We start from the raw sequence: 23,206 nt of genomic DNA, 5'->3' as shown, positions 1-23,206 counted from the left end.
TGAGTGTGAAGGGTTGAGGGCAGAGCCCTCACATTCTACAGACCTGAGCATGAAGTCAGTGAGTTAAAGACCTAAGCCTTTGCGAGGGTGGTTCTTTTGAGTTTGAAAACTAGTAGCCACTGCAGTCACTTGCCATGTGTCCTCGGTAGGACGGTGCAGCAGATGGCCCCAGGTCTCCTTGTGAGGTAGAGAGCAAAAGCTTACAGTACGCCGTTGTGCTGTTTGGTCTTCTGGGGGCTGTATGGGACTGGATTAAGGGAGGGGTGTGCTTCCCATTGAGTAGTTCCTGGTATGAACCCTTGGCTTTGGAGTGCTTATATCCATCCTACCCAGCACTCAGGAACTGAGATAGCAGACCAAAATCTGAAGCTCTGTATTTACCTGTGATAGAGCTCTGGGATTGAATAGCACTTTCTGAAGCATCCATGCTACACCTGAGTACTCAAAGACGGAGCACACCATCTGGTGTGGATGGCCCTGATGACCAAGGAGGATATCTATGATGCAGGTGGCAAAAGGAAGCACCTAGGGGTGATTGAGCTTCTGGGGTAGGCTGGCAGTGCCTAAAGCTGTACACCTACTGCTCTGTTGTACTCTGGCCTACCTAGTGCTCTACCCTGCTAAGCACCTGTTTATCTCCATTTGACAGTGACATGAAGTCTGAGAAGAGACCTCCCTCACCTGATGTGATTGTGCTCTCTGACAGTGAGCAGCCATCGAGCCCAAGGGTGAATGGCCTGACCACAGTGGCCTTGAAAGACACCAGCACTGAGGCACTCTTGGTGAGCCTTTGCAGAGCCTGTGCCCATGCCTGGAAACCTGACTACCCCACCTCACAGAGCTTGTGCTGAGGCTTTCCCCCACTGTTGTGCTTTTGCTCTCATAGAAAAGCAGCCCAGAAGAGCGGGAGCGCATGATCAAGCAGCTGAAGGAGGAGTTGAGGCTAGAGGAAGCAAAGCTGGTCTTGTTGAAGAAGCTGCGACAGAGTCAAATACAAAAGGAAGCCACTGTGCAGAAGGTACCTATGTTCTGCCTATCCCAGAGCCTTAGAGAGGCTGGTCCTAGGGCAGAGGCCCAGCCCACAGGGTGGCGTGGCATTGCACGGCATCAGGGAGCAAGCAGGAAGTAATTTTAGGGGTGGTGGTGGTGATGGTGTGTACGCATGCGACTCCACACACCAGCTCCTGCTGATGCATCCTGCTATCTTATAGCCTACAGCTTCCTCAGGGAGCACTGTGACCACCCCTCCCCCACTCGTGCGGGGTACCCAGAACATTCCTGCTGGCAAGACATCACTTCAGGTTAGTCTGTCCTTCTGCTTGTTGCCCAGCACCACCACTATTTATAGTCAAGCTCCTGAGCAGCCCTAGTCATCTATCCTGTGGAAGCAAAGGCTGCCTATTCCTTCCAAGGAAGGAGCATGGGGCCTCCACAGACTAAAGGACCATAGTGCCATATGTACCCCAGATTACACCACCAAACTAGGCTACTATCGGTGTCAAAGACTGGTCAGTGGTGATTGACCAGTAAGATTGAGAGAATGGCTAGAGTGAGCCAGGCACCCTTGGGTGGGCTTTACTGAGGCCTCTCAGCTCAAGCCTCTGCCCACAGACTCTGGGGCTCTGTCCCACTCTTTTTTTTGTTTTGTTTTGTTTTTTCGAGACAGGGTTTCTCTGTGTAGCCCTGGCTGTCCTGGAACTCACTCTGTAGACCAGGCTGGCCTCACAAATCCACCTGCCTCTGCCTCCCAAGTGCTGGGATTAAAGGCGTGTGCCACCACCGCTCGGCTCTGTCCTACTCTTAATTAGCGTAAAACAAAAACCAACCTAGGGCTGTGGCTTCATTGGTTGAATGTCTGCCTCATGTTACAAAGCCCTGAGTTGAAGCCAGGCACTCACACCTTTAATCCCAGCACAAGGGAGGTAGAGGCTGATGGACCTCTTGTCACTTTGAGGCCAGCCTGGTCAGTTCCAGAACAGCTGGAGCTGTTACACAGAGAAACTCTGTCTCAAACAAACAAACAAACAAGAAAAATAAAACAAAATTAAAGAAAGCCCAGAGCTCCATCCGCAGTACCACATAAATTAAGATGTTGCCATAAACCCGTCACCTCAGCACTGGGGAAGTAAAAGCTGAAGGAATTCTATGAGGAAAGGAAACCTCATATAAACCTGGGCCTTGGTGTCTTTGACAGACCCCCTCCACTCGAATACCTGGCAGCATCATCCCACCACCACTGGTCCGAGGTGGGCAGCAGGTGTCTGCCAAACTGGGACCACAGGCCAGCTCTCAAGTAGTCATGCCACCACTTGTCAGGGGGGCCCAGGTGAGTCAGATATGTGTGCTGTATGTATGCTGGGGCAGGGCCAGGTGCCCACCCCTTCTGTGGCCTGCCAGGGTTAGTTAGACTCAGTGACATTTTTTGTCCCCTATCTCTCAGCAGATTCACAACATCAGACAGCATTCCTCTACGGGGCCACCACCTCTCCTCCTGGCCCCCCGTGCCTCAGTGCCCAGCATGCAGATTCAGGGACAGAGGATCATCCAGCAGGGACTTATCCGTGTTGCCAATGTCCCCAACACCAGTCTGCTTGTCAACATCCCTCAGGTGAGGCCAGAACCTAGGTGGGAGGTTGCTGTGGGATCAAGTCCTGAAAGGTCTCACAGTACCATTGTGAGTGCTGGTGATAGGCAGGAGGGGCCTTGGACCCTCTGAGGGTAGGTGGAGTTCTAGGTATGGAAATCATAAGCAGGTTAGCCTTTAGCAGTTAGGAAGCCTTTGAGAAAGTGGGGCCTCCTTCAGGGTGCAGGCTTTGAGAAAAACTGCAGCAAAGAATGGAGAGACCACTAGAGGGATGCCAGAGCCTTCTAAAGCCTGTCAGCCTCCAGAAAAGCAGCACCTCCCCCACCTCTTGCTGACTTGTTCAGCTCCTCTGGGCAGACTGGGAGGACAGCATGTCACAGATTCTCCTACTGCACAGTTGGCTATTCTTAGCCATGTGTCCCTCCACCTCTATACAGAGCCTCTGAGGTGAGGATGGGAAGAAAAGGGCAGTTTTGTCTGACAGATGAAATTACCCAGTCTGCAGGCCTTTTGCTGATGAGCCAAGTTCTTTCTTCCTTGTTTGTTACGTCCTGCCCTCCTTAGACAAGACAAGGCTGGATTCTGGACAACTCAGACAAAGGGTGTTTGCCTGTGTTAAGGCCCATCTTTAGTGCACAAACAATGGCCATTTCTGCCACCACCTTGGAAGGGTGTGTGTCCCAGCTGAAACAAAAGGCCTAGAGAATGGGTAACAGCACCGGTGTCCCACCTCTGCTATGTTCAGTATGTCACCAGGAAGCTCTGCTAGCTCTGCCTAGTCACACGCTGGAGACCTGAGCTAGCTCCCTTGCTGAGTGAGGCCTTAGCATCCAGAGCCTCACAGAGTGTAATATTTTGGGGCCTTTGGTAACTGTTACCCAGGGAAAGAGTGTACAGTCCTCTTTGTTTATTCTGGAAGTCACCGACATGGGCAGCCTTGGTTTCAGGAGTGCAGCGGCAGGGGGTGGATGTGAAGCTGGTGTGGTGAGGAACGCACAGGAACTGCATTTCCTTGTGGAGTGTGCACACTCAGAATTCCTAGAAGCAGCACTCTGGTTGTGGACCATTACTGCAGCTTCCCTGGCCTGTTCTTGCTGGACTGCTGAACATCGAGGCTGGGTGCACAGAACCCAAGTGGCCTGTCCCTGTCCTGGGCTTGGCTTTATCTTTGTCTCTTTGTCCTTGCAGCCATGGACCTATGTGGAGACAGGCCACTTAGACTTACTTTTGTTGGTTTGCTTTTGAGACAGTATCTTACTATTTATCCCAGGCTCGAACTCTCGATCTGCCTCCTCGTGCCTCCTAGAACTGGGATTAGAGGAGTGGACTGCCATACTCAACTCAATTTTAATCTCATAAGGACTCCAGTGTGCATCTGGCATGGAGCCTGCCTCAGGGGGTGCTCTCAGCCTCACCTAGTTGTCTTCCACAGCCTACCGCAGCCTCCCTGAAGGGGACAACAGTTGCCTCTGCTCAGGCAAACTCCACTCCCACCAGTGTGGCTTCTGTGGTGGCATCTGCTGAGTCTCCAGCTAGTCGACAGGCTGCTGCCAAGCTAGCACTGCGTAAGCAGCTGGAGAAGACACTGCTAGAGATCCCCCCTCCTAAGCCCCCCGCTCCAGAGATGAACTTCCTGCCCAGTGCTGCCAACAATGAGTTCATCTACCTGGTTGGCCTGGAGGAAGTGGTGCAGAACCTGCTGGAGACGCAAGGTAAGTGGATAGCTTCACCTTGCACTGCAGCCTCTGGGGAGACACAGTCTGGAGTTTCTGCCAGTTCTGCTGGGAAGTCAGTCCCTGGTGTGGACAGGAAGTAGATCATCTGCAGGAGACTTCTCTTGCATGAGTGTGGGTTACATGAAGGCAGAACTTTTCAAAGCTTGGACCAGGTTTCTTTACTGTCACTGGGATGATGTGGGTAGGACATCTGCAGGACCCCACTGAAGCAGCACTAGAGGGGAAGAGAGTGTGGATGACCCAGTTGGCACCAGACACAGGCCAAGCATCTTAGTGGGGATCAGCCTCACCTCCTTCCTCAAGTGGCTGTGTCAGATACCAGGAGCAGAAAAGGAGTGAACATGACTGGATCCAGAGAGCCTCGGTCCTTAGTGCTCCCTCTTCTGACATGAGTGTGAGGGACAAGTGTGCACACAGGAGGGCTTCTGTTCATTCCAGGGTACAGAGAGGAAAGTGGTGATGGGAACATGCACATCTCTGCCCATTTGCCTCCTTGGAGCTGGGTTGTTAAGTGTATACTTCAGGGGCTGGAGAGATGCCTCAGCGGTTAAGAGCACTGACTGCTCTTCCAGAGGTCCTGAGTTCAATTCCCAGCAACCACATGGTGGCTCACAACCATCTGTAATAGGATTTTATGCCCTCTTCCGGTGTGTCCGAAGATAGCTACAGTGTATTCATATACATTAAAAAAAAACTTTAAAAAAGAAAGTATATGCACCAGACTTCCAGAATCCCCCAGCCCCACACACTTGAGTTAGGGCCACACCTAGCAGCACCCTAGAGTGTTGGTGGCCCACAGTCTCTCTGAGGTTTGCATACTCTCTCAGTAACTTTCTACAGCACTCTATAAGCACAGAGTTGCTAAAGGACCCACTTTGTGGCATGATATTTGGAACCTACATCTCTTGGGGTTCCAGGAGAGACTAAGTGTGCATTGCTAGGAAGCCTGGGTGCTGGCCTTCTGTAGTAGGGTGACAGTGAGCAAAGAACTGTTGGAGAGAGGTACCCACTCATGAAGAGCACTAAGTGCATGCAAGTTCTGGATTCCGTCTCTAACAGTAGGGACTGTGGGATACCAGCAGTCACCTCTGACACCCTGTCATTGGGGTCCGCCTTCCTTTCCTGTTGCTCTGTACCAGAGCACTGGCCCAGGGCAGGTCCAGTCAGGTTCAGTGTTGATGTGCACAGGTAGAGTGCAGTCAGGGCTGTGGACAGCTAGTGCCACTACTGTGTCTTACCTCTGAACTTCCCCAGAATCCAGAATCATGTCTGCAAAGTCCCTTGGGGTGCATTTGTCCCTCTGCCCCATCCATGTTATGGCCTGGAGTGAAGCCAAGAGTACCTGTCAGCAACTCAGTAATGCAGCTTCTCCTGGGCCCCAGGCCTAGTTCTATTGCCAGTCATATGATGAGGAAGTTGCTTGTCTCCTGGCCTCAGCAGTCTTCAGAACTTGGGTATCAGATCTCCAAGAAGAGAGAATGAATACCCTACTTGCCATGGCAAGGCCAAGCTAGGCCAGTATCACTGGGTCTTTGAAGAGTCCCAGGAATGCTCAGCCACAGCCTTTCTGAAGTCCACTGTGCCTCCGTGTACCTGTGGGAGGTGCCCACTCAGGCCACTGCCCACAGTTGTTGGAAGTTACCTTGACAAATGCACCGCATCTATTGCAGCGGGCAGGATTTCTGCTACTACAGCTGCTGCCGTGTTATCCCGGGAGCCCTACATGTGTGTGCAGTGTAAGACAGACTTCACATGCCGCTGGCGAGAGAAGGGTGGAGCCGTCATGTGTGAGAACTGCATGACATCCAACCAAAAGAAGGCACTCAAGGTGGAGCACACCAGTCGCCTGAAGACCGCCTTCATGAGGGCGCTACAACAGGAGCAGGAGATGGAGCAGCGACTGATGCAGCAGGGCGTGGGCACCGCCAGCATCAAGGCTGAGCCTGCAGCTCCACATCCCACGCTGAAGCAGGTGAGAACTGAAGCTTTTGTCATCCCTAGATGCAGGATGCTCTGAAGGCATCCCCTTCCACCCACCCGCCTGGTGGTTAACTCCAGGCTAAATTGTACTTAATGCTGGCGTTTGGCAGTGAAAACACTAATTTGCAGTTTCTTTAGATTTTGTAGCTTTCATCCCCCAGTGCACTGGCAAGCACTTGTGTGTAAAATGACTGCTGAGAACCCTGCTGGGCGTTAGCAGGAGCACCCTGGCTAGCTGGAGGAGAGGAGTGGGTGCGAGGCCCGCTCTCCAGAGCCTGCTTGTCCTTACACCGAGTGGGCTGGACCCACCCACCTGTTTTTCTTCCTTTTCTTTTTTGAGACAGGGTCTCCCCCATGTAGATCTAGCTGTCCTGGAACTCACCGTGTAGACCAGGCTGGGCTAGAACTCCCAGAGACCCACGTGCCTCAGCCTCTCGAGTCCTTGGATTAAGATGTCCACCACCATGCCCACTGTCTGCTCCTTTTTGTGGTTTCTGTCTGCTCACACATTGTACTTCACCAAAAACATTTTCCCCCCACTGTCTGCAGTATCTGGAACCAGCGGGTGTTGGCACTTCTGTCATGGCCAGGCCTGATAGGGTACCCTCAGCAGTTTGGATTAGTGTCACGGACCTTGCTGACATACCTTTCAATCCCATTTGTGTAGGTCATAAAGCCCCGACGTAAGTTGGCGTTCCGCCCAGGAGAGGCCCGTGACTGGAATAACGGGACCTCACTACAGGTCAGAACCCAGCCAGGGCCTCACCCGACTGCAGACACGACTGCAGACACCAGCTCCTGGTGTGCTTGTGCTCTTACATGCTTTCATGCGAGCTCTCCTGTCTTTCCTCTTCACAGACCTCCCCTGTCTCCTCTTCTCCCTTTGTCTGTCCCTTAGTGTAACTCACATGGCCGTTTTGACTTTGGACTCGTAAGGACCCAAGTGGGTGGGAAGAGGTCAGCCAGTCAAGGAGAGGCTACTCAGTGTGACCTGCCCAACCCTGCCCACCATAAGCCTGCTTCTCTCTGACTTGTACAGGCTTCCAGCCAGCTGTCCCGGGGCTCAGCCACAACACCGCGTGGGGTTCTGCACACTTTCAGCCAGTCACCCAAACTGCAGAATGCAGCCTCAGCTACGGCCCTGGTAAGCAGGACTGGCAGACATTCCGAGAGAGTCATTGGCACCAGCAAGGGCACCGCCTCCAACTGGAAAAAGACGCCTCTGAGCACAGGTACACCTCTGCTTCTATGGGGGCCCACTGCCACTGCCTTTCCTTATTTGTGAGATACAATCTGACACACACATAGTTCCCCAACAGCCTCCTCCTTACTCTTAATGAGGGCATTATCAAAAGAAGTACAGAGGGCCTACATCCTGTCCCCTCCTGAGAGCACAGCCTCTTGTGCCTTCCTGAGGCACGTGACACTTTACATCTAATAGAAGGGCTTGGCTCATGGCTTCCTCTTAGCCTCTCTCACCCTCCCCCTAACCCCACCCACCTCAACCCTTTCTAGCAGTTAGTGGTGCTTTGCTGCCCTGCCCTAGAGATTAGTGGTACCAGCTGTCAGCCTTTGCCCCCATCTCTCTTCTACCGCCTTCTCTCTGTGTGGACCAGAGCAGAACTATGAACCCAGAGAAGGATGTGCTGTGCTGGGTGTTGATGGAGCAGTGATCCCATCCTCAGAGCATAGAAAGCCCTGCGGGGCCTCTTAGCCCCCAATTCTAGTGTCCCAGAACCCACTCTGTTGGGCTCAGCATTCCTTACAGCCTGTGGAAAAACAGCTGGAGGCATGGGTTGTGGGCGTGAGAGTCAGGAGCCAGCAGAGTCTTAGCAGGCAGTATGGTGGAGTGTTGCACAGCAGTCTGGGCACACCTGCCATATTCACAACACAGAGCCAAGAACTACTGGGCTTGCCTGAGCTCAACAGGATGCTCACATCTGTAGTCTGTGCAGGAGAGCAGACACAGGAATACTCACCTGTTGTCCCTGCTACTTGGGAAGCTGAGACAGGAGGATCACTTTAGCCCAAGAATTTGAGACAAGCCTAGGCTGTGTAGGAATGGCTGTTTAACTACAGAGAGGAGTTCAAGATAGCACTAAGTGAACAAGTACTCGCTTGTGGGCCCTGGGATCCATCCCTAGTGGCCTGTAATCCCAGCACTTGGGAGGCAGGGGCAGGCAGATCTAATAGGCCTACCTGGCCTCTGAGGTGGGCCTCAGAAATCCAAGCAGAGGGCTAGAGAGAAGACGTAGTGGTTAAAAGCATAGGGTAATCTACAGGATTACCTGTTTGATTCTTAGCACAACAGCCTATAACTGTAGTTTCAGGAGATCCAACCTCCAGTACTGGCTCAGATGGTGCCTATACAGTCACTGTACACAAACATGGTTAAAAATAAACCTTTAAAATCAAACTGAAGACTGATGCAGGGGAATCTCTTAAGGCTGGTGGTTTGAGGCCAGCCTGGCCAGCACACATGTATGAGCGTGCCCGCACTTCACATCTATATGCTGTCAGACATGAGGAGAGTTTCTTTCCAGAGTCCACTGTTCCATCAAGCTCTGTCGCATTGATACAGAAGCCCTTGTTTGAGTTTACTGATCGCTTAGCACTGAGCCCGACCACTGATCCATACTTAGGTCACCTCAGTGGGATCTGGGATTGATGACAGTGTGGAGGTTCTGTGGCTCATGGTCCTGCTCATGGATTCACTGGGTATGTGCTGAGACAGGTGAGTATCCACCCAGGGCTTTGCCTGGCTGGCTCACCGTTGCCGATCACTGTGCTCTGTTGCAGGCGGGACCCTTGCCTTCGTCAGCCCAAGCTTGGCAGCTGTGCACAAGACCTCCTCGGCTGTAGACCGACAGCGAGAATACCTCCTGGACATGATTCCTCCACGCTCCATCCCCCAATCAGCCACATGGAAATAGTGGGAGCCGGCCCAGCCGAGGACAGGCCCTCTTCTCTCCCGAGGCCCTTGGTCTAGGACATGCAGACTGCCCTCCTAGCAAGTTGCCTGAGACAGCTCAGGCCTTGGCTGTTGCCTTGCTGTCCAGGAGAGTGTGCCACCATGGTGCCCAGGATCAGAACCAGGGACCTTCCCCATGGGCCTTCTCCTTCCTTTTTGCCTTTAGTTTGCCCGACACCAGCAGAAACTTGGACCTTGGGGCCAGCTCTGCCTGGCCAGCGTGGGTGGGAGCTCACCCTGGACACTGTGACACACCCGGGCCAGGCTGGCACCGGGGGCTCCCGAAGTTGAGCCGGGGTTTCGTTTTCTTCTGGCTTTTCCCATCTTAGCTTCCCAGTCTCTGCCTCTTCATGGCCATCTATAGGTTGAAGTTTGGGTTTTATTGGGGTTTTTTTTTTGTTTGTTTTTGTTTTTTTATAATCACCTCATAATGATGATGGAATTAAAAGTGAACTGCACAGACCCAGGGTCATTGTTGTACACAGTGCAGTCTGGCAGTCTAACCCCAGAGGATGCTCAGAGTGGCAGCACCAGAGATGGCAGGTGCCACCCTGGCTCTAGTCAAGTCTTGCTGCTCACTGGAGCCCTGGCTTCCACACTTAGCAGAACGAATTGCAGCCCAGATTTTGTCTGACATCCAGAGGCTCCAGAGGGATGCTGGGTCCACTGTGCTGGAGCCAGAGCTGGTTGCTTGGCTGGGAGACCACTGGGTTACTTTTTGTGGTTTATTAAAAATGTCTATCCTTTTTCTCTTTTGATGGACACAATCTCAAGATGCCCATGCCTGCCAAGAGGCATCCAGGTAGGGCCCACCCAGAACCCTTATGTCTGGAGTCAGCAGGGCTTACTCCCTCTCAATCCACAGGGATGTCTGAAGGGGCCGACTCTACTTTTGTTTTCTGTTTTGTTTCCTTCTCCCCCCACTCTTTTAACAATTGGTTCCAAGGTGAAAGGCAGAAGCAGCTGTGTGTCCAGCACGCACGGGGCGGCCTTCTGCTGATGTGATTGGTCGCCGTCGTCTTCCCCATCCAGCCCTGGTTTCCCTTGACACAATACAAGTTAGGGACTTTAATTTAAACCCTTGTTCTGCAGACTCCGCCCACTGCAGACACGCCCCTGCCTCCTCCTAATAAAGGCTCATTTAACTCCGTGCTCACCTGTGTGGAAATCCTCCATCTTTAGAAATCATTTGGACATGTGGGAGTTGTGAGTTTTGGAATACTTTTGTGTGATACCCAAGTTGCTCAGTGCTTCTGAGTGTGTCACTTCCCAGGGTGGATTTGGGGGAATTAACAGAAATTGACTTTTTTAAAAGGGGGAGTTGTTTTTAAAAATATGAAAATATATGCAAGCATTTCTTAGTCCTTGAGTATTTTTTGTGCCTGGCAAGTCAGTTCCTGTTATCCACCCTTCCTGAGTGGCTGGGCCTCTGGTCAGTGACATAGGCCAAAGTCTTCTGGGTCCTTGGAACAGCAGCACTGGGTAGCCTCTCAGCCAGAAGTCCTCACTCCTATGCAGTCACTGACCAGAGCAAGTCACCTAGAACTGGATGAAGACCTCCACTTGAGGTCTGACCAAGAGGGCTCTGTTGTCCTGGTGCGTTTGTGATCTCCCTTCCCCTCCGGACTTCCAAGTCTGGTGACTTCTCCCATCCACCTGTCATCTAACCCTTGTGGTCCCAGTTTATGCACCTCACAAGGGACAGAGCTCCCTTCCCAGGATGACAAGCTGTGGCGAGGGTCTCTTTAAGGAGGGCTAGAGAGTGAGGGGCCTTAGCTTACTTACCTTACTTGAAAGTGCTGCCTGTCCCTCTGTACCACACTGGTCTATGCAGCAAGCCCTCAAAATGATATGACTGGGGACTGGGCCAGGAGGACTAGGTATTTAGGGTACAAAGCTACCACCCCCACCAAAGATGGCTTTACCCTATCCTGAATGGACTGAATCCTGGGCTCCTTGGAACCCCCTAGAAATAGACTAGCCTCTGCTTCCTGAGTGATGGGATTAATGGCTTGCACCTCCACACCTGGCTTAAAACTTTAAAAAAAAAAAATTAAACGTGGTTGGCATGGTAACTTTCCTGGCTATACTTGGGAGGTGGTGATTCCTACTTGATTCTCAGAGGCAAACACATCAATGGCTCTGGTCATCAAAGTCACAGGCAACTCCATTTCCTCTATTCATTGCCGGGGACATGTTGCAGGAAGGGACCAAGTATAAGACATCTGTATCTGTTGAACCACCCCTAGGTTCTTGATGTCCAGCATATGGAGACATCAGGAACCAGACCTTTGCCAGACATGTGACCTAGGGTTGTTGGGACAGTGGTCCTATGAGCAGCCTCCAGACCTGACTGCCCTCTCCCCACCACCTCAGGGAAGCCAAAGCTTGCTCCAGGCAGTAGTAAGGGTTATAAGTGCTGGCTCTAACACACACCTCATGCCACTGAGTCTCAGCCTGAATGCTGTTTAGGGAAAGGGTGGTCCTCGCCATTCTGAATCCTGTCAACCTGAAGACCTTGGATTGTTTCCAAAGAGTGGTCAGTTTTATAATCCTCAATGTGTAACAGTTATACTAGTGCAGGGTGTGGGGGATTAGGGCAGTTGCTACTTGTATTTATTGTGACTGAACCTTTGACAATACATGTTTTTAAAAAGTGTGCCACCAAACTGCAATAGATGTTCTAAGAAATGAGCTGAAGTTGGTAGCCACTGTGTCATGGGAAAGTCTGAAACCCTGAAGGACAATAAAGAAATGGACCAAATGTCAACTGTATTGTTCTTTAATTTCCTTGGGCCCCAGTGTTTGTTCCCGGCTTCTGGTGCCCTTTCATATCTGGGGGAGTAAAAGGTGGGGGTGCACATGCCTTTTGAACGTGGCGTCCCTCCACTCTGAACTCTGTAGCATCCTATTTGACCTCAACAGGCAGGGGTTCAGGTGAGAATCCCAATTGAATTCTGCCCATCTGAGACTACATGAAGTGATTTCTTTCCCACCGTCCTGTGGGGCTTTACTGTTGGGATATTCCCAGCACAGACAGCTGTGGGCTCATTCCACACTCAGGTCTGCATCCACTAAGGTGCTCAGTTTCACATTTGATTTTGTTTTGAGGCAGGATCTGACGTAGCCAGGCTGCTTGTGAACTGATTTTCCTACCTCCACCTCCCAAGTACAGGGATGACAGGCATCCAGCACCATTGGAAATACTTTACTTAAAAGAAGCTGGTGACTGGAGAGATGGCTCGGTCCCTAAAAGTGCTGGCTGCTCTTCCAGAGGACACAGGTTCTATTCCTGGCACCAACAGCATCTCACAACCATCTGGAACTCCAGTCTCAGGAGATTTGATGCTTTCTCTGGCCTCCACAGGCTCTGTACACACAGTACACAGACATACATGCAAACAAAACACTCAAACATGTAATAAAATTAAGCTGGGCCTGATGGTATACCACCTTTAACCCAGCACTCAGGAAGCAGTGGTATGTGAGTTTAAGGCTAACCTAGTTTACAAAGAATTCCAAGACAGGGCTACATATAGGTACCGTCTATCTTGTATCTGTGTATCTTGTGTAAACTGTGTATCTTGTCTTCATGTGCCAGTTCTACCTCTCAGACACCCTCAGCTCACTCTGCCATGATGCAGGGGCTGGGGGTGGGGGGTTGTTGAGTACTGAGTCAGAGGCTCAAGCTGTGGTTCATGTTTGTCATCCAGAGGACAGAGGCACAAACCATTCAGAGCTGTGAAACTGTTCTGTTAGCAAAGGGCCTTCCCTTAGCCTGGCTGACCTGTAATTCCACAGTCCTGCTACCTCTGCCCCTCGGATGCTGTGATTATACTTGCACCCAAAATGTGTGTAGTGCCACATTTCTCGTTTATTAAATTGATGCCAGATGTAGAGGCATGCTCCTTTAATCCCAGTACTCAGGAGGCAGAGGCAGGTGGATCGCTGTGATTTCAAGGCTAGTCTGGTCTACATAGCTTCAGGCAAGCTAGGCTTACATAGACCAAGTCAAAAGAAAAAAATTTTTTTAGAGATAGGATCTCACTGTGTAGCTCTGGCTAGCCTTGAACTTTATGTAAACCAGTCTAGCCTCTAAATTTAGGTATCTGCCTGCTTCATTGCTGGGATTACTACTAGGTAGACTGCCACACCCAGCTTTTTAACTTGTGTATATGGGCATTTTTCCTTCATGTATACCTTTGTACCATATACATTCCTGATACCCAAAGAGAGAGAGAGATCCTGCAGAACTGGAGTTACAGTTGTGAGCCACCATGTGGGTGTTAGAACTGAACTTGGCTCCTCTGGAAGAACAGCCAGTGCCTTTATCTACTGAGTCATGTCAGATCCAGCAATCCCCCTGCCCTTTTAAGATTTTAATTTTTACCTGTGTGCATAGGTATGTGTCTGTATAAGTGTATGCCAAGTGTGTGTGGTGCCTGTGGGGACCAAAAGAGGGTGACATATTCCCTGGAGCTGGCGTGACAGGCTATTGTGAACTGTCCACTGTCCAACATGGGTGTTGGGACTGAATTCAGGTCCGCTGGAAAAAGTGGGAGTTCTCTTTACTGAACTAGCGCTCTCTCTCTCTTTCTCTCTCTCTCTCTCTCTCTCTCTCTCTCTCTCTCTCTCTCTCTCTCTCTCTCTCCACACACACACACACACACACACACACACACACACTCTGAACACATTTGAATTCTGTTGTTGAGACTGTATTACATGTAACCCTGGCTGGGCTGGAGCCAATGTTGCTCCCTGCAGTCTACTCACCTCTGCAAGGCACAGGGCCAGTGGAGGTTTGTCTTGCTCCCTGACACATCTACACTGATGCCCAGGACCCAGCACTTTTGAGCACTTCTCCAGGACTCTGCCCTTGTGAGTCAGACACAGTCTCAGTGGCCCAGGTGGCACCAGGGCCAGCCATAGGCTATGGGCTGGAGCAGTGTCTTAAGCTGAGAAACAGGAATCATTAGTTCTGTTCCCTATGACCTCTGAAGTGAACCTCACTTGACTGGGAAGGGGGACTGTGTAAAGGCTGTCAGCTGACACCTAGATCAGCCAAGAAGGAGAAGACAGGCATGGTGGTGCTCACTTTTTCTTTTTTTTTCCTTTTTTTTTTTTTTTTGTTTGTTTTTTTTTCGAGACAGGGTTTCTCTGTGTAGCCCTGGCTGTCCTGGAACTCACTTTGTAGACCAGGCTGGCCTCGAACTCAGAAATCCGCCTGCCTCTGCCTCCCAAGTGCTGGGATTAAAGGCGTGCGCCACCACTGCCCGGCTGTGGTGCTCACTTTTAATCCCAGCACTCAGGAGGCAGAGGCAGGTGGATCTTTCTGAGTTTGGAGTCAGCCTGGTCTACATAGTCCCAGGATAGCCAAAGCTATATATGTAGTCTTAAAAACAAAACCAACCAAACAACAACAAAAACCCATAGACAGACTGAGAAGAAAAATGGGTCTTGGTGCATACCTGGAATCTCACTGTCCAAGTGGCAGAGGCAAGTGGATTGCTCCATTTTTCTATTTGGGTTACACAGTAGCCCAGGCTGGCCATGCCTACATAGCAAAACCCTGGGGCTGGGGCTCAGTGGTACAACCCATGCCTAGACTGTCCCAGTGAGGGGCTGGGGCTTGCTCAGAGAGAGAAATCACCTGCTTAGTGACAATAAGATTCTAGATTCCAACTCCAACACTAGAGAGAGGGACAATGGGAAGTGGGTGGTGTAGTCAACTTGTACGAAAATAGGAATTTACTTTGAGTATACTGGAATCTCAAAAGACAATACAGAAATATAGACCCCCTGAGCCTACTGAGCTACACCCTTCCACAAGCCCCAAGGATGGTATCTTGCCCCTATTTTCATGTGCTGAGTATAAAGCACAGCCCATATCCATTGGCTCCCTCTGTCCACTGGGGAGTAGGGGGTCTTTCTTGGCTCTGACATACTCCAGCTAGCCCCAGAGTTTAGGCCCCTCCCTTCTTGTAGCCTCAGTTTACCCATCTGCCAATGAGGCAGTTAGGGCCCAGCATGAGGAAACAGATTTCACATTCAACCTCCAGGGCACCAGAAACCTGTGGAATAGAGGGTAGCTGGGGCTGAGCCAGCAAGAACCACAGCAGGCAGCCCTCGGACCATGTGGGCCTCATACATGTTCTCCAGACAGTCACTGTCGCCGAACCCCTGTAAAATTACAGGCAAGACTCCCAGCTGCCTCCTCACCCTTCAGGGTCCCCTTTGGAGTACATTTTCTCATTCCTTTCCTATTCCAGCCTCTGGAACTTCACCAGCGTCACTCTGTTGTGTGTCGTTTTAAATGGCTCAGCCCTAAACAGCTTGAGTCTGTCCCTGGATACCACCGCCCGCGGGCGCTCCTCACAACTTACAATTTGCTCCACATCTCTGCTCTTCTTTGACTTCGCATGCACTTGCATCTTTGTTGAAGGCAAGGATGGCTGAAGCCTCTTCTCGAAGTCCCAAGACCTGGTTCAAGACATGCAGAACTGGGCTGCACACCTTAGGAAGCGGAGGCAGGAAAATCCAAGTTCCAGCCAGTTTGGGCTGCAGTGAGATGTTTGGAGTAATTACACCTTGATCTAACACTGACACACAAAATCACCACCACCAACAACAAAAACAACAACAACAATAAATCAAACAAATCACCAGTAGTTGGGACTGTTATTTTCCGTAAACTCTTCCCAAAGGGAAAAGAACCGTCACCCAGGACGCCCAGTTTCAAGAGACCACAGCTGTCTGCACAACTGACACCTATGTGGGGTCAGTTCCCACATCTGTAAATGCTGTTCCAGCCAACAGGCAGTCCCGTGGATCCCAATTCAAGCGTCATCAGATCCCGGGGGATGACTATAGAACTTCTAGGAATTTGTCCAGTTTAGGGACGTGAAGGATCAGGGTTCGGATGTCCCTACTCCCGTTTTTAGGTCTAAAGGTAGAATTTCCACATACATGCCTTTTTCTAATTTGCCGAAAGTTCCCCACCCCCTGCTCAGTGACAAGGTTCCATCGCTAGAGCCATGTGCGAGGAAGAGCGAATTTATTGCAGGTTCCAACCTAGAACTCGGCGTGCACGGCCGGTCCGCAGTTTCTCTGCACCGCGGCAACCCACCGCGCAACAGCTCATTCCGCGCAGGCGCAATGCTTCTCTCGCTTCTCTTTGCGCCCCTCCCGGGGCCTTCTCGCCAGAAATCGAGGATGCGCATGCGCCCTCCAGCATTCGGGTTGTGCAGGAGGAATCAGAATCCAACAGCCGGCCTCTGTGGGCCGCCGCCGTGGGGGAAGGGGAAGGGACAGGGCGCGTGCGCAGTGGCGCGCGGCGACTTCGCGGGTTTCCCGAAGCTCGCCCTTCGCGCGTGCGCCGCCCTGGCTCTGTGCCTGGTGCGGCGGGAACAGCGAGAACCCCGGCTCCTAGCCGGAGTCCCCGGCCCGCAGCCAGCCATTGCGCGCCACCTGGCCCGCCGAGGGCCGGGCGGACGGGCTGAACTGTAACAGCTCGGCGATCAAGGACTTGCATCGTTCCGACAGTTCGAGGCCGTCAGGGTAGAGCACGCCGCGCTTCTGGCGCCGGGGTAGGCCAGCAATGTCCGAGTCGTCGAAGGGCATGCACCCGGTGACCATGACGTAGAGCACAACGCCCAGGCTCCACACGTCGTATTTCTTGGGGTCGTAGGGAATGCCCAGGAGCACCTCAGGTGACGCATATGCGGCCGAGCCGCAGTAGGTGGTGCTCAGGTCTGGGTAGCCGTGCGCCTGACGGCCGAAACCGAAATCCGTGAGCTTGACGCGGCGCTCGTCAGGGCTTAGCAGCACGTTTTCGCACTTGAGGTCGCGATGCACCAGGTGGTGGTCGTGCAGGTAGCGCACGGCGCCCGCGATCTGCGAGAAGAGTTCGCGCGCCTGCGACCCCGGGATTCGCCCGTTGCGCTGCACTGCCTGCAGCAGGTCGGTGGCTGCTGCCTCCATCACGATGTACAGCTTCCCGTTGCACACTTCGATGAACTCGAAGACGTGTACGATGTGCGGGTGCCGTACTCCCCGCAGGATGGACAGCTCTCGAGGCAGGAACTTGTTGACGAAGTCCGGAGGCGCTCGCCGGCGGTCCACCACCTTGATGGCCACCGTCCCTTTATACTTCTTGGAGGTGGCCACCTTCACCTTGGAGTAGCTGCCCTCACCTATCGTGCGACCCAGCTTATAGCCAAGTTCGCTCAGGAGTTTGTCGCCCGACATGGTGGCGCCCGGGGCGCGCGGGGAGCAGGAGGCGGCTGCTGTCGGGGGGCGGCCGGACTCCAATCTCGGGCCTAACCCATGGTGCTTGGCACCTGCACCCCCGTGCCCCCATGTGCCCACTCCCAAGGCCCTACAGCCGCGATGACTTTTATTGCCCGGGTAACAATTTCTGCCTTGTGAAGTGACTGCGGGCGTCACTCGGCCTTGGGGTGGGGACCCTCCCTCCCCCGCCCCGCGGGCTCCCTAAACCCTTCTTAGGCTTTGTGACTCAATCGCCCTGAATGGTCAGTTCCTCATGAGAAGCTACTGGCGAAGGGACTGACCACTAATGTGGAACAGGATAAGTCCCTCCCTGAAGTGATGGTGCTCAGCTGGGTGGTAACCAGCCTGTTGCCTTGGTCCTTGGAGGTGGGGGTGGAAAGGGGCAATCTGCAAACCTCGAGCCTGGCCACCATAGCTCACGAAGGAAAGTAGGTGAACTCCAAAGCTTTTAGTGCAAGGAACAGGCGCCCAAGAGAGCTCTAGATGTCAACCACAGTTACGCCCCGTCTAGGGCCAGAGCGAGGAAGGACTGACTTCCGGACCGCAGAAAGGCTAGCGGAACGCTTCCGAATTGTGGGAGAACCACACGGGTGACGGTACTTCCGCCACACTAAAAATGGCGGCCGCGCGTTGCCTCACTTCCGCTGGTGGCCGGAAGTTGCGGGTCCTGAAAGTATGGCGGCGTCGAAGGTGAAGCAGGACATGCCCCCGCCAGGGGGCTACGGCCCCATCGACTACAAGCGGAACCTGCCCCGCCGGGGAGTGTCGGGTCAGTGTCTCGGTGTCGTCCTGTTCGTCGCAGATCAGGCTTCTGTTATGCCGTTAGGCGAGGGAGGGGAGCCTGCGGGCGGGCTTCAGAGTGCACAGTGTGAGGGGAGGCAGAGTTGGACTCTCGGTTCTCTGTTGCAGCATCCCGGAAGCCAGACTGTTCGTGTCCTCTATTTTCCAGTTGGCTTCCACGGGCTGGGAAACTAAGCCTACAGGAAGCGCTAACCTGGAATTTGGAGGCTTTTTTTGTTTTGTTTTAGGTTGGCCTCAAACACCGAAGCAGAGGATGACCTTGAACTCCTGATCTCTTGCCTTCACTTCCGAAGGCTACGCTGATAGGTGTACGCTGTTACACACTAAAAAATTTTTTTTTAATTTTTGGATTTTGCAAATATGGGCTTACTATATAGCCCAGGCTGGCCTCAAACTCGTGGCAATCCTGCATCTGCCAGTGGATTGCTGGGATGACAGACAGGTCCACTAAAGGCAGGATGTGGGTTGATTATAATGTAACATAGAAGCCAGGCTAGTCTTAAACTCTAGCTTCTAGTGCTTTTGGCATTCTCTGTCCACCCCCAGCCTCCACCCCTACAGACTTTCATGGAGCCCAGACCAGCCTGAAACTATGAACACCTCCACCCCAACTCTGCCTCCATAGTGCCGGGATGACAGGCATGTTACCCACCATACTAGGCTGTGTTTTTAAGTTTTTTTTTTTTTTTTGGTTTTTCGAGACAGGGTTTCTCTGTGTAGCCCTGGCTGTCCTGGAACTCACTCTGTAGACCAGGCTGGCCTCGAACTCAGAAATCCGCCTGCCTCTGCCTTTTAAAAGTGTTTTAAATAGCATTTAGAATTTCATTATCGATTTCAACGGGGAAAGAATATAAGGAAAATTAAGGTCCCCACTGTCAGTGCTCACAGTTACAGAAATACAGTAGTTAGGGACTGGGGCCCAATTGGTAGAGTGCCTGCCTATCATTTCAGAGCCCTAGGTCACAGCCCCGGCACTGCATAAACAGGACTTGGTAGTGCACACCCATCCCAGAATTTTGGATGCTGAAGCAGAAGGGATCGATGGTTTAGGGTCATCCTGGGCTACATATATCAACCTGGACTGTATGATGCCATCTCACCCTAGAAACAAAGAAAAATGAACTTAGGGACTGAGAGATTGCTTGATGATTAAGGGCACTTGATGCTCTTCCAAAAGACCTGAGTTTGCTAACTCCACCTTCTATGAATTTAGATTTTAATTCATCAGACTTTACTGTGCATATTATGCAAACTATGTCTCAACTAAGAAAACAAAACCTTCTGGTCCTATGTGATGGCTCACCTATGATCCCAGATATGAGAAGCAGAGATGGAATCACTACAAGTTCAAGACTAGCCTAGGCTATGTGGAGAGTGTTTGGTTCTGGCTTCTATAGAGAAGAGCCTCTTGGGGAAGTGTAGCCCAGCCCCTGGATGTGCCAGGTATGAACTGAGGGATGCTGGGAGAACCTGGAGGCCAGGTTAGACTGCTTTGATGTGTAAAATATGAACCTCCGTCCCTTGTCCCAGGGTCCAAAACCAGATGTCAAGTTCCAGCCAGCTAGGAATATATTGTGAGAACCTGGTTTTTAAAACCCCCAAACTGGGCTGGTGAGATGGCTCAGTGGTTAAGAGCACTGACTGCTCTTTCAGAGGTCATGAGTTCAAATCCCAGCAACCACATGGTGGCTCACAACCATCTGTAATGATATCTGATACCCTCTTGTGGGGTGTCTGAAGACAGATACAGTGTATTCATATATAATAAATAAATAAAAAAAATAAATAAAAAAAAATAAAATAAAAAAAAATAAAAAATAAAAAAAAATAAAAAAATAAATAAATAAATAAATAAAAAATTTAAAAAAAAACCAAACTACCTGGGCAGTGATGGTACAGACCTTTAATTCCAGTACTCAGGAGGCAGAGGCAGATCTCTAAGTTCAAGGCCAGTCTGGTCTATAGAGCAAGTTCCAGAACAGCCAGGGCTATACACAAAAATCCTGTCTCGAAAAACAAAAGAAAAAAAAAGTTACTCGGGGCCGTGTTGGAGTTCAAGGTGTTTTGGCTGCCAGGACAAGAGTGGGTGAGTTGGTGTCTCGGGTCCAGGACTTTTGAAGACAGGTCACAGGCTAGAGCAGCCTCCCTATTCCTGTTGTTCTGGCCATGAGGCATATCCTCCGTCCGCTCTTGTCTCTCACCCATCTCTTCCTTTTTTCTGTTTGATTACATTTCGTGTGTGAACAAGTACAGGTGTTGTGCCTTTTTGCACATGAGGAGTAGAGGACAACTTGAGGAATGTGCTTCCTTCTACCCCGTGTGTCTCAAGTTGGCAGCAAGCCCGTACCCATCCTGCCAGCCTCTGTCATTGTTCTTCCTTAAACATGTACAAACTGCATGTTTCTGAGTGCTTGCATGTATGCGTGGACACTGCGTGCATGCCTGGTACCTGTGCGGACCACAAGAGGTCATCAGATTCCCTGGAACTGAAGTCGTGTGGGGTGCCACGTAGGTACTGCAAACTGAACCTACGTCCTCTGTGAGAGCAGCACCTGCCCCACCGGCACCCACATAGCCCTGGCTGTTCTGGAACTTGTGGGATTGAAGGGGTGTGCCACCACTGCCACCCACATAGCCCTCCTGGCTGTTCTGGAACTTGTGGGATTAAAGGGGTGTGCCACCACTGCCTGGCTTTTTTTCCTTTTGTTTTTCAGTATTTATTACTGTGCTCGAGTGTCTGTGGGAGCATGGGAATGTGGGAGTCAGAGAATAGCTTTGCAAAGTCAGTTTTCTTCTGTTTCTATGGATTCATTCTGCTATGAGAGTGTTTACCAGCTGAGCCATCTCATCTTTTTCTGAAGTGTGACACCCAGGCCTGTGACCCACTCGGGCCTGCACTTAGACTAAGCTGGTGGTCTCCTCAACTCAGTGTGGCTTATTTATTTATTTATTTATTTATTTATTTATGTATTGTTTTTTTGGGACAGGGTTTCTCTGTGTAGCCCTAGCCGTCCTGGAACTTACTCTGTAGACCAAGCTGGGCACCAAATTCAGAGATCCACCTGCCTCTGCCTCCCATGTGCTGGGATTAAAGGTGTGCACAACCACTGCCTGGCATTATTTGTTTTTAAATGTTTGTATTCCTACATTTATTTAGAGACAAGGTTTCATTGTAGCTCTTGAATTCTCTCTGTAGACAAGGATGGCCCTGAGCTTCTGATCCTTCTTCTGCCTTCTGAATGCTGGGATGACACTTAGTGTGTGTCGCTAAGCCTGGTGTCTTTGCTGCTGGCTGTGGATCCTGGGCTTGTGCCTGTTAGGCAAGCAGTCTACCGCTTCAGCCACGTGCCTGGCCCGTCCTTCCGTTTTGAAGTCACAATGCGCCTTCTCCCTCCTCTCCAGTTCCTGACACAGCTGCTCTGGGCATTGGTGCCCTGCACCTTTTTGTTGTTGTTTTGAGACACTCAGGTGTCATTGTTTGTTTGTTTATTTAGAGACAGGGTCTCATTATGTAGCCATGGCTGTCCTGACGCTCTCCATGTAGACCAGGCTGACCTCAAATTCACAGATATTCACCTGTCCCTGTCTCCCAAGTGCTGGGATTGAAGAAGTTCACCACTACACCTGGATAAGATTTAAGTGTCTGTATGTGTACTGGATGCAGGTGCTTATGAAGGCCAGAAGACCGCATCAGATTCCCTGGAGTTGGGATTGTAAGGGACCCAGTGTGGGTTTTGGGAACAGAACTGTCTATCCCCACTCTTAACCACAGAACCATGGCTTCAGCTCTGAGGTAGTTTTTTTGTGTACTCAAGGGTGGTCTTCCTCCTGAGTGTGAGGACCACAAAGCTGCAGCAGCACCCCTGCTCTGTGCAGATCCACTGCAGTCCCCACTGGCTGTGTGGGCAAGGACACTTCAGTGCTTGTTCAGTGTTGGCTCTCAGCTGCGCTTACAGCCTGGCTGCACATGGCTAGTCCTGTCCCAGAGAGCTCCCAAACTAGCTGGTGGGACTCACGGTGGCAGCGTTCCTACTGTGCCTCTGCTCCTGGTCGCTGGGAACTGCGAAGGCCTGGGGAAGCCAGGAGGAGCTTCCCTGCGTGCGTCCCCCAGACTGGCTTCAGAACTGGCCTGTTTTCTGCACCTCTTTTCCTCTCCAGTTGGACATGGCTTCCTTCCATTCATAGCTTCTCCAGCACACTCCTAGTGTTCTGGGTTACGGCAGCTCTTTCATTGTTGTTATTCTGAGGTTTTGAAAGAGTCTCACTATGTAGCTCTGGCTGGGCAGGAACCTACCTTGTAGGTTCAAGGTTGGCCTTGAACTCAGAGATTCCCTGCCTCTGCCTTCTGAGAGCTGGCGTTGAAGATGTTGAGCCACTGCACCAGGCAGCTTACGTGATTTTCATTATTGGTAACTTGAGTCTGTATCTTGGGTCCTGTGTCATCTCTGAAAATATTGTCGTTCCTTGTGACCTGTTGAGCTAATGGTGTCATTTACAACAGGACTGGTTCTCTTCTTTAAGGAATTGCATTTGTGTTCTTCTGGAGTGCATTTATGTATCCATTTGGGACTTAGATCAGGAGTACTATGCTGTGCGTGTCTCCTGTGTTTGAACCAGATTCTCACTATGTGTCCCTGGGGGGCTGGATCTTGGAGTAAATTAGGGAAGTCTCCAACAGTGCTTCTTGTGCCCCACCTCCTGAGCGGTGCCGTAGGAGTGCAGCTCTGGACCTCTGTGTAGGTGGCGCTCACCTGCCTCTGCCTCTCAAGCCTTACTATATTACTATATTACTATATTACTATATTACTCCAAGCCTACTTTTTACTATTTTTACTATATTAC

General features: G+C 51.3%; 3 protein-coding genes across 8 annotated transcripts in view; 2 read left to right on the top strand and 1 right to left on the bottom strand.

The window, feature by feature from the left end:
• Positions 1-12,035, top strand: part of Gatad2a (GATA zinc finger domain containing 2A) — a 94,356-nt gene extending 82,321 nt beyond the window's left edge. For 4 of the 6 annotated variants that reach the window (XM_028786084.1, XM_028786086.1, XM_028786085.1 and 1 more), the window contains 10 exons: positions 650-782; positions 887-1,018; positions 1,212-1,301; positions 2,195-2,326; positions 2,441-2,608; positions 4,017-4,296; positions 5,991-6,292; positions 6,968-7,042; positions 7,340-7,532; positions 9,100-12,035. In XM_028786084.1, coding sequence (XP_028641917.1) covers positions 650-782; positions 887-1,018; positions 1,212-1,301; positions 2,195-2,326; positions 2,441-2,608; positions 4,017-4,296; positions 5,991-6,292; positions 6,968-7,042; positions 7,340-7,532; positions 9,100-9,233 — 1,639 coding nt within the window. In that variant the 3' untranslated portion in view covers positions 9,234-12,035. The remainder of the gene's footprint in view (positions 1-649; positions 783-886; positions 1,019-1,211; positions 1,302-2,194; positions 2,327-2,440; positions 2,609-4,016; positions 4,297-5,990; positions 6,293-6,967; positions 7,043-7,339; positions 7,533-9,099) is intronic. The other 2 variants (XM_028786088.1, XM_028786089.1) reach the window with 2 other exon arrangements.
• Positions 12,036-16,311: 4,276 nt separating this feature from the next.
• Tssk6 (testis specific serine kinase 6) lies at positions 16,312-17,639 on the bottom strand. Its single transcript, XM_028786177.1, has one exon. The coding sequence runs from the start codon at positions 17,519-17,521 to the stop codon at positions 16,700-16,702; it is 822 nt and encodes a 273-aa protein (XP_028642010.1). The 5' UTR covers positions 17,522-17,639; the 3' UTR covers positions 16,312-16,699.
• Positions 17,640-18,220: 581 nt separating this feature from the next.
• Positions 18,221-23,206, top strand: part of Ndufa13 (NADH:ubiquinone oxidoreductase subunit A13) — an 8,181-nt gene continuing 3,195 nt past the window's right edge. Inside the window, exon 1 of the mRNA XM_028786143.1 lies at positions 18,221-18,332. Within this exon, the coding sequence (XP_028641976.1) occupies positions 18,239-18,332 (94 nt within the window). The 5' untranslated portion in view covers positions 18,221-18,238. The remainder of the gene's footprint in view (positions 18,333-23,206) is intronic.

The sequence above is a fragment of the Grammomys surdaster genome, unplaced genomic scaffold (assembly GCF_004785775.1).
Source record: "Grammomys surdaster isolate TR1022 unplaced genomic scaffold, NIH_TR_1.0 125429, whole genome shotgun sequence".
Lineage (NCBI taxonomy): Eukaryota > Metazoa > Chordata > Mammalia > Rodentia > Muridae > Grammomys > Grammomys surdaster.
Note: the sequence above shows the minus strand (reverse complement) of the source record. Positions and strands in the feature narration are given on the sequence as shown.

What these genes read in the sequence shown, in the direction of transcription:
- Tssk6 (XM_028786177.1), bottom strand. Translation starts at nt 17,521, where the DNA reads ATGTCGGGCGACAAACTCCTGAGCGAACTTGGCTATAAGCTGGGTCGC.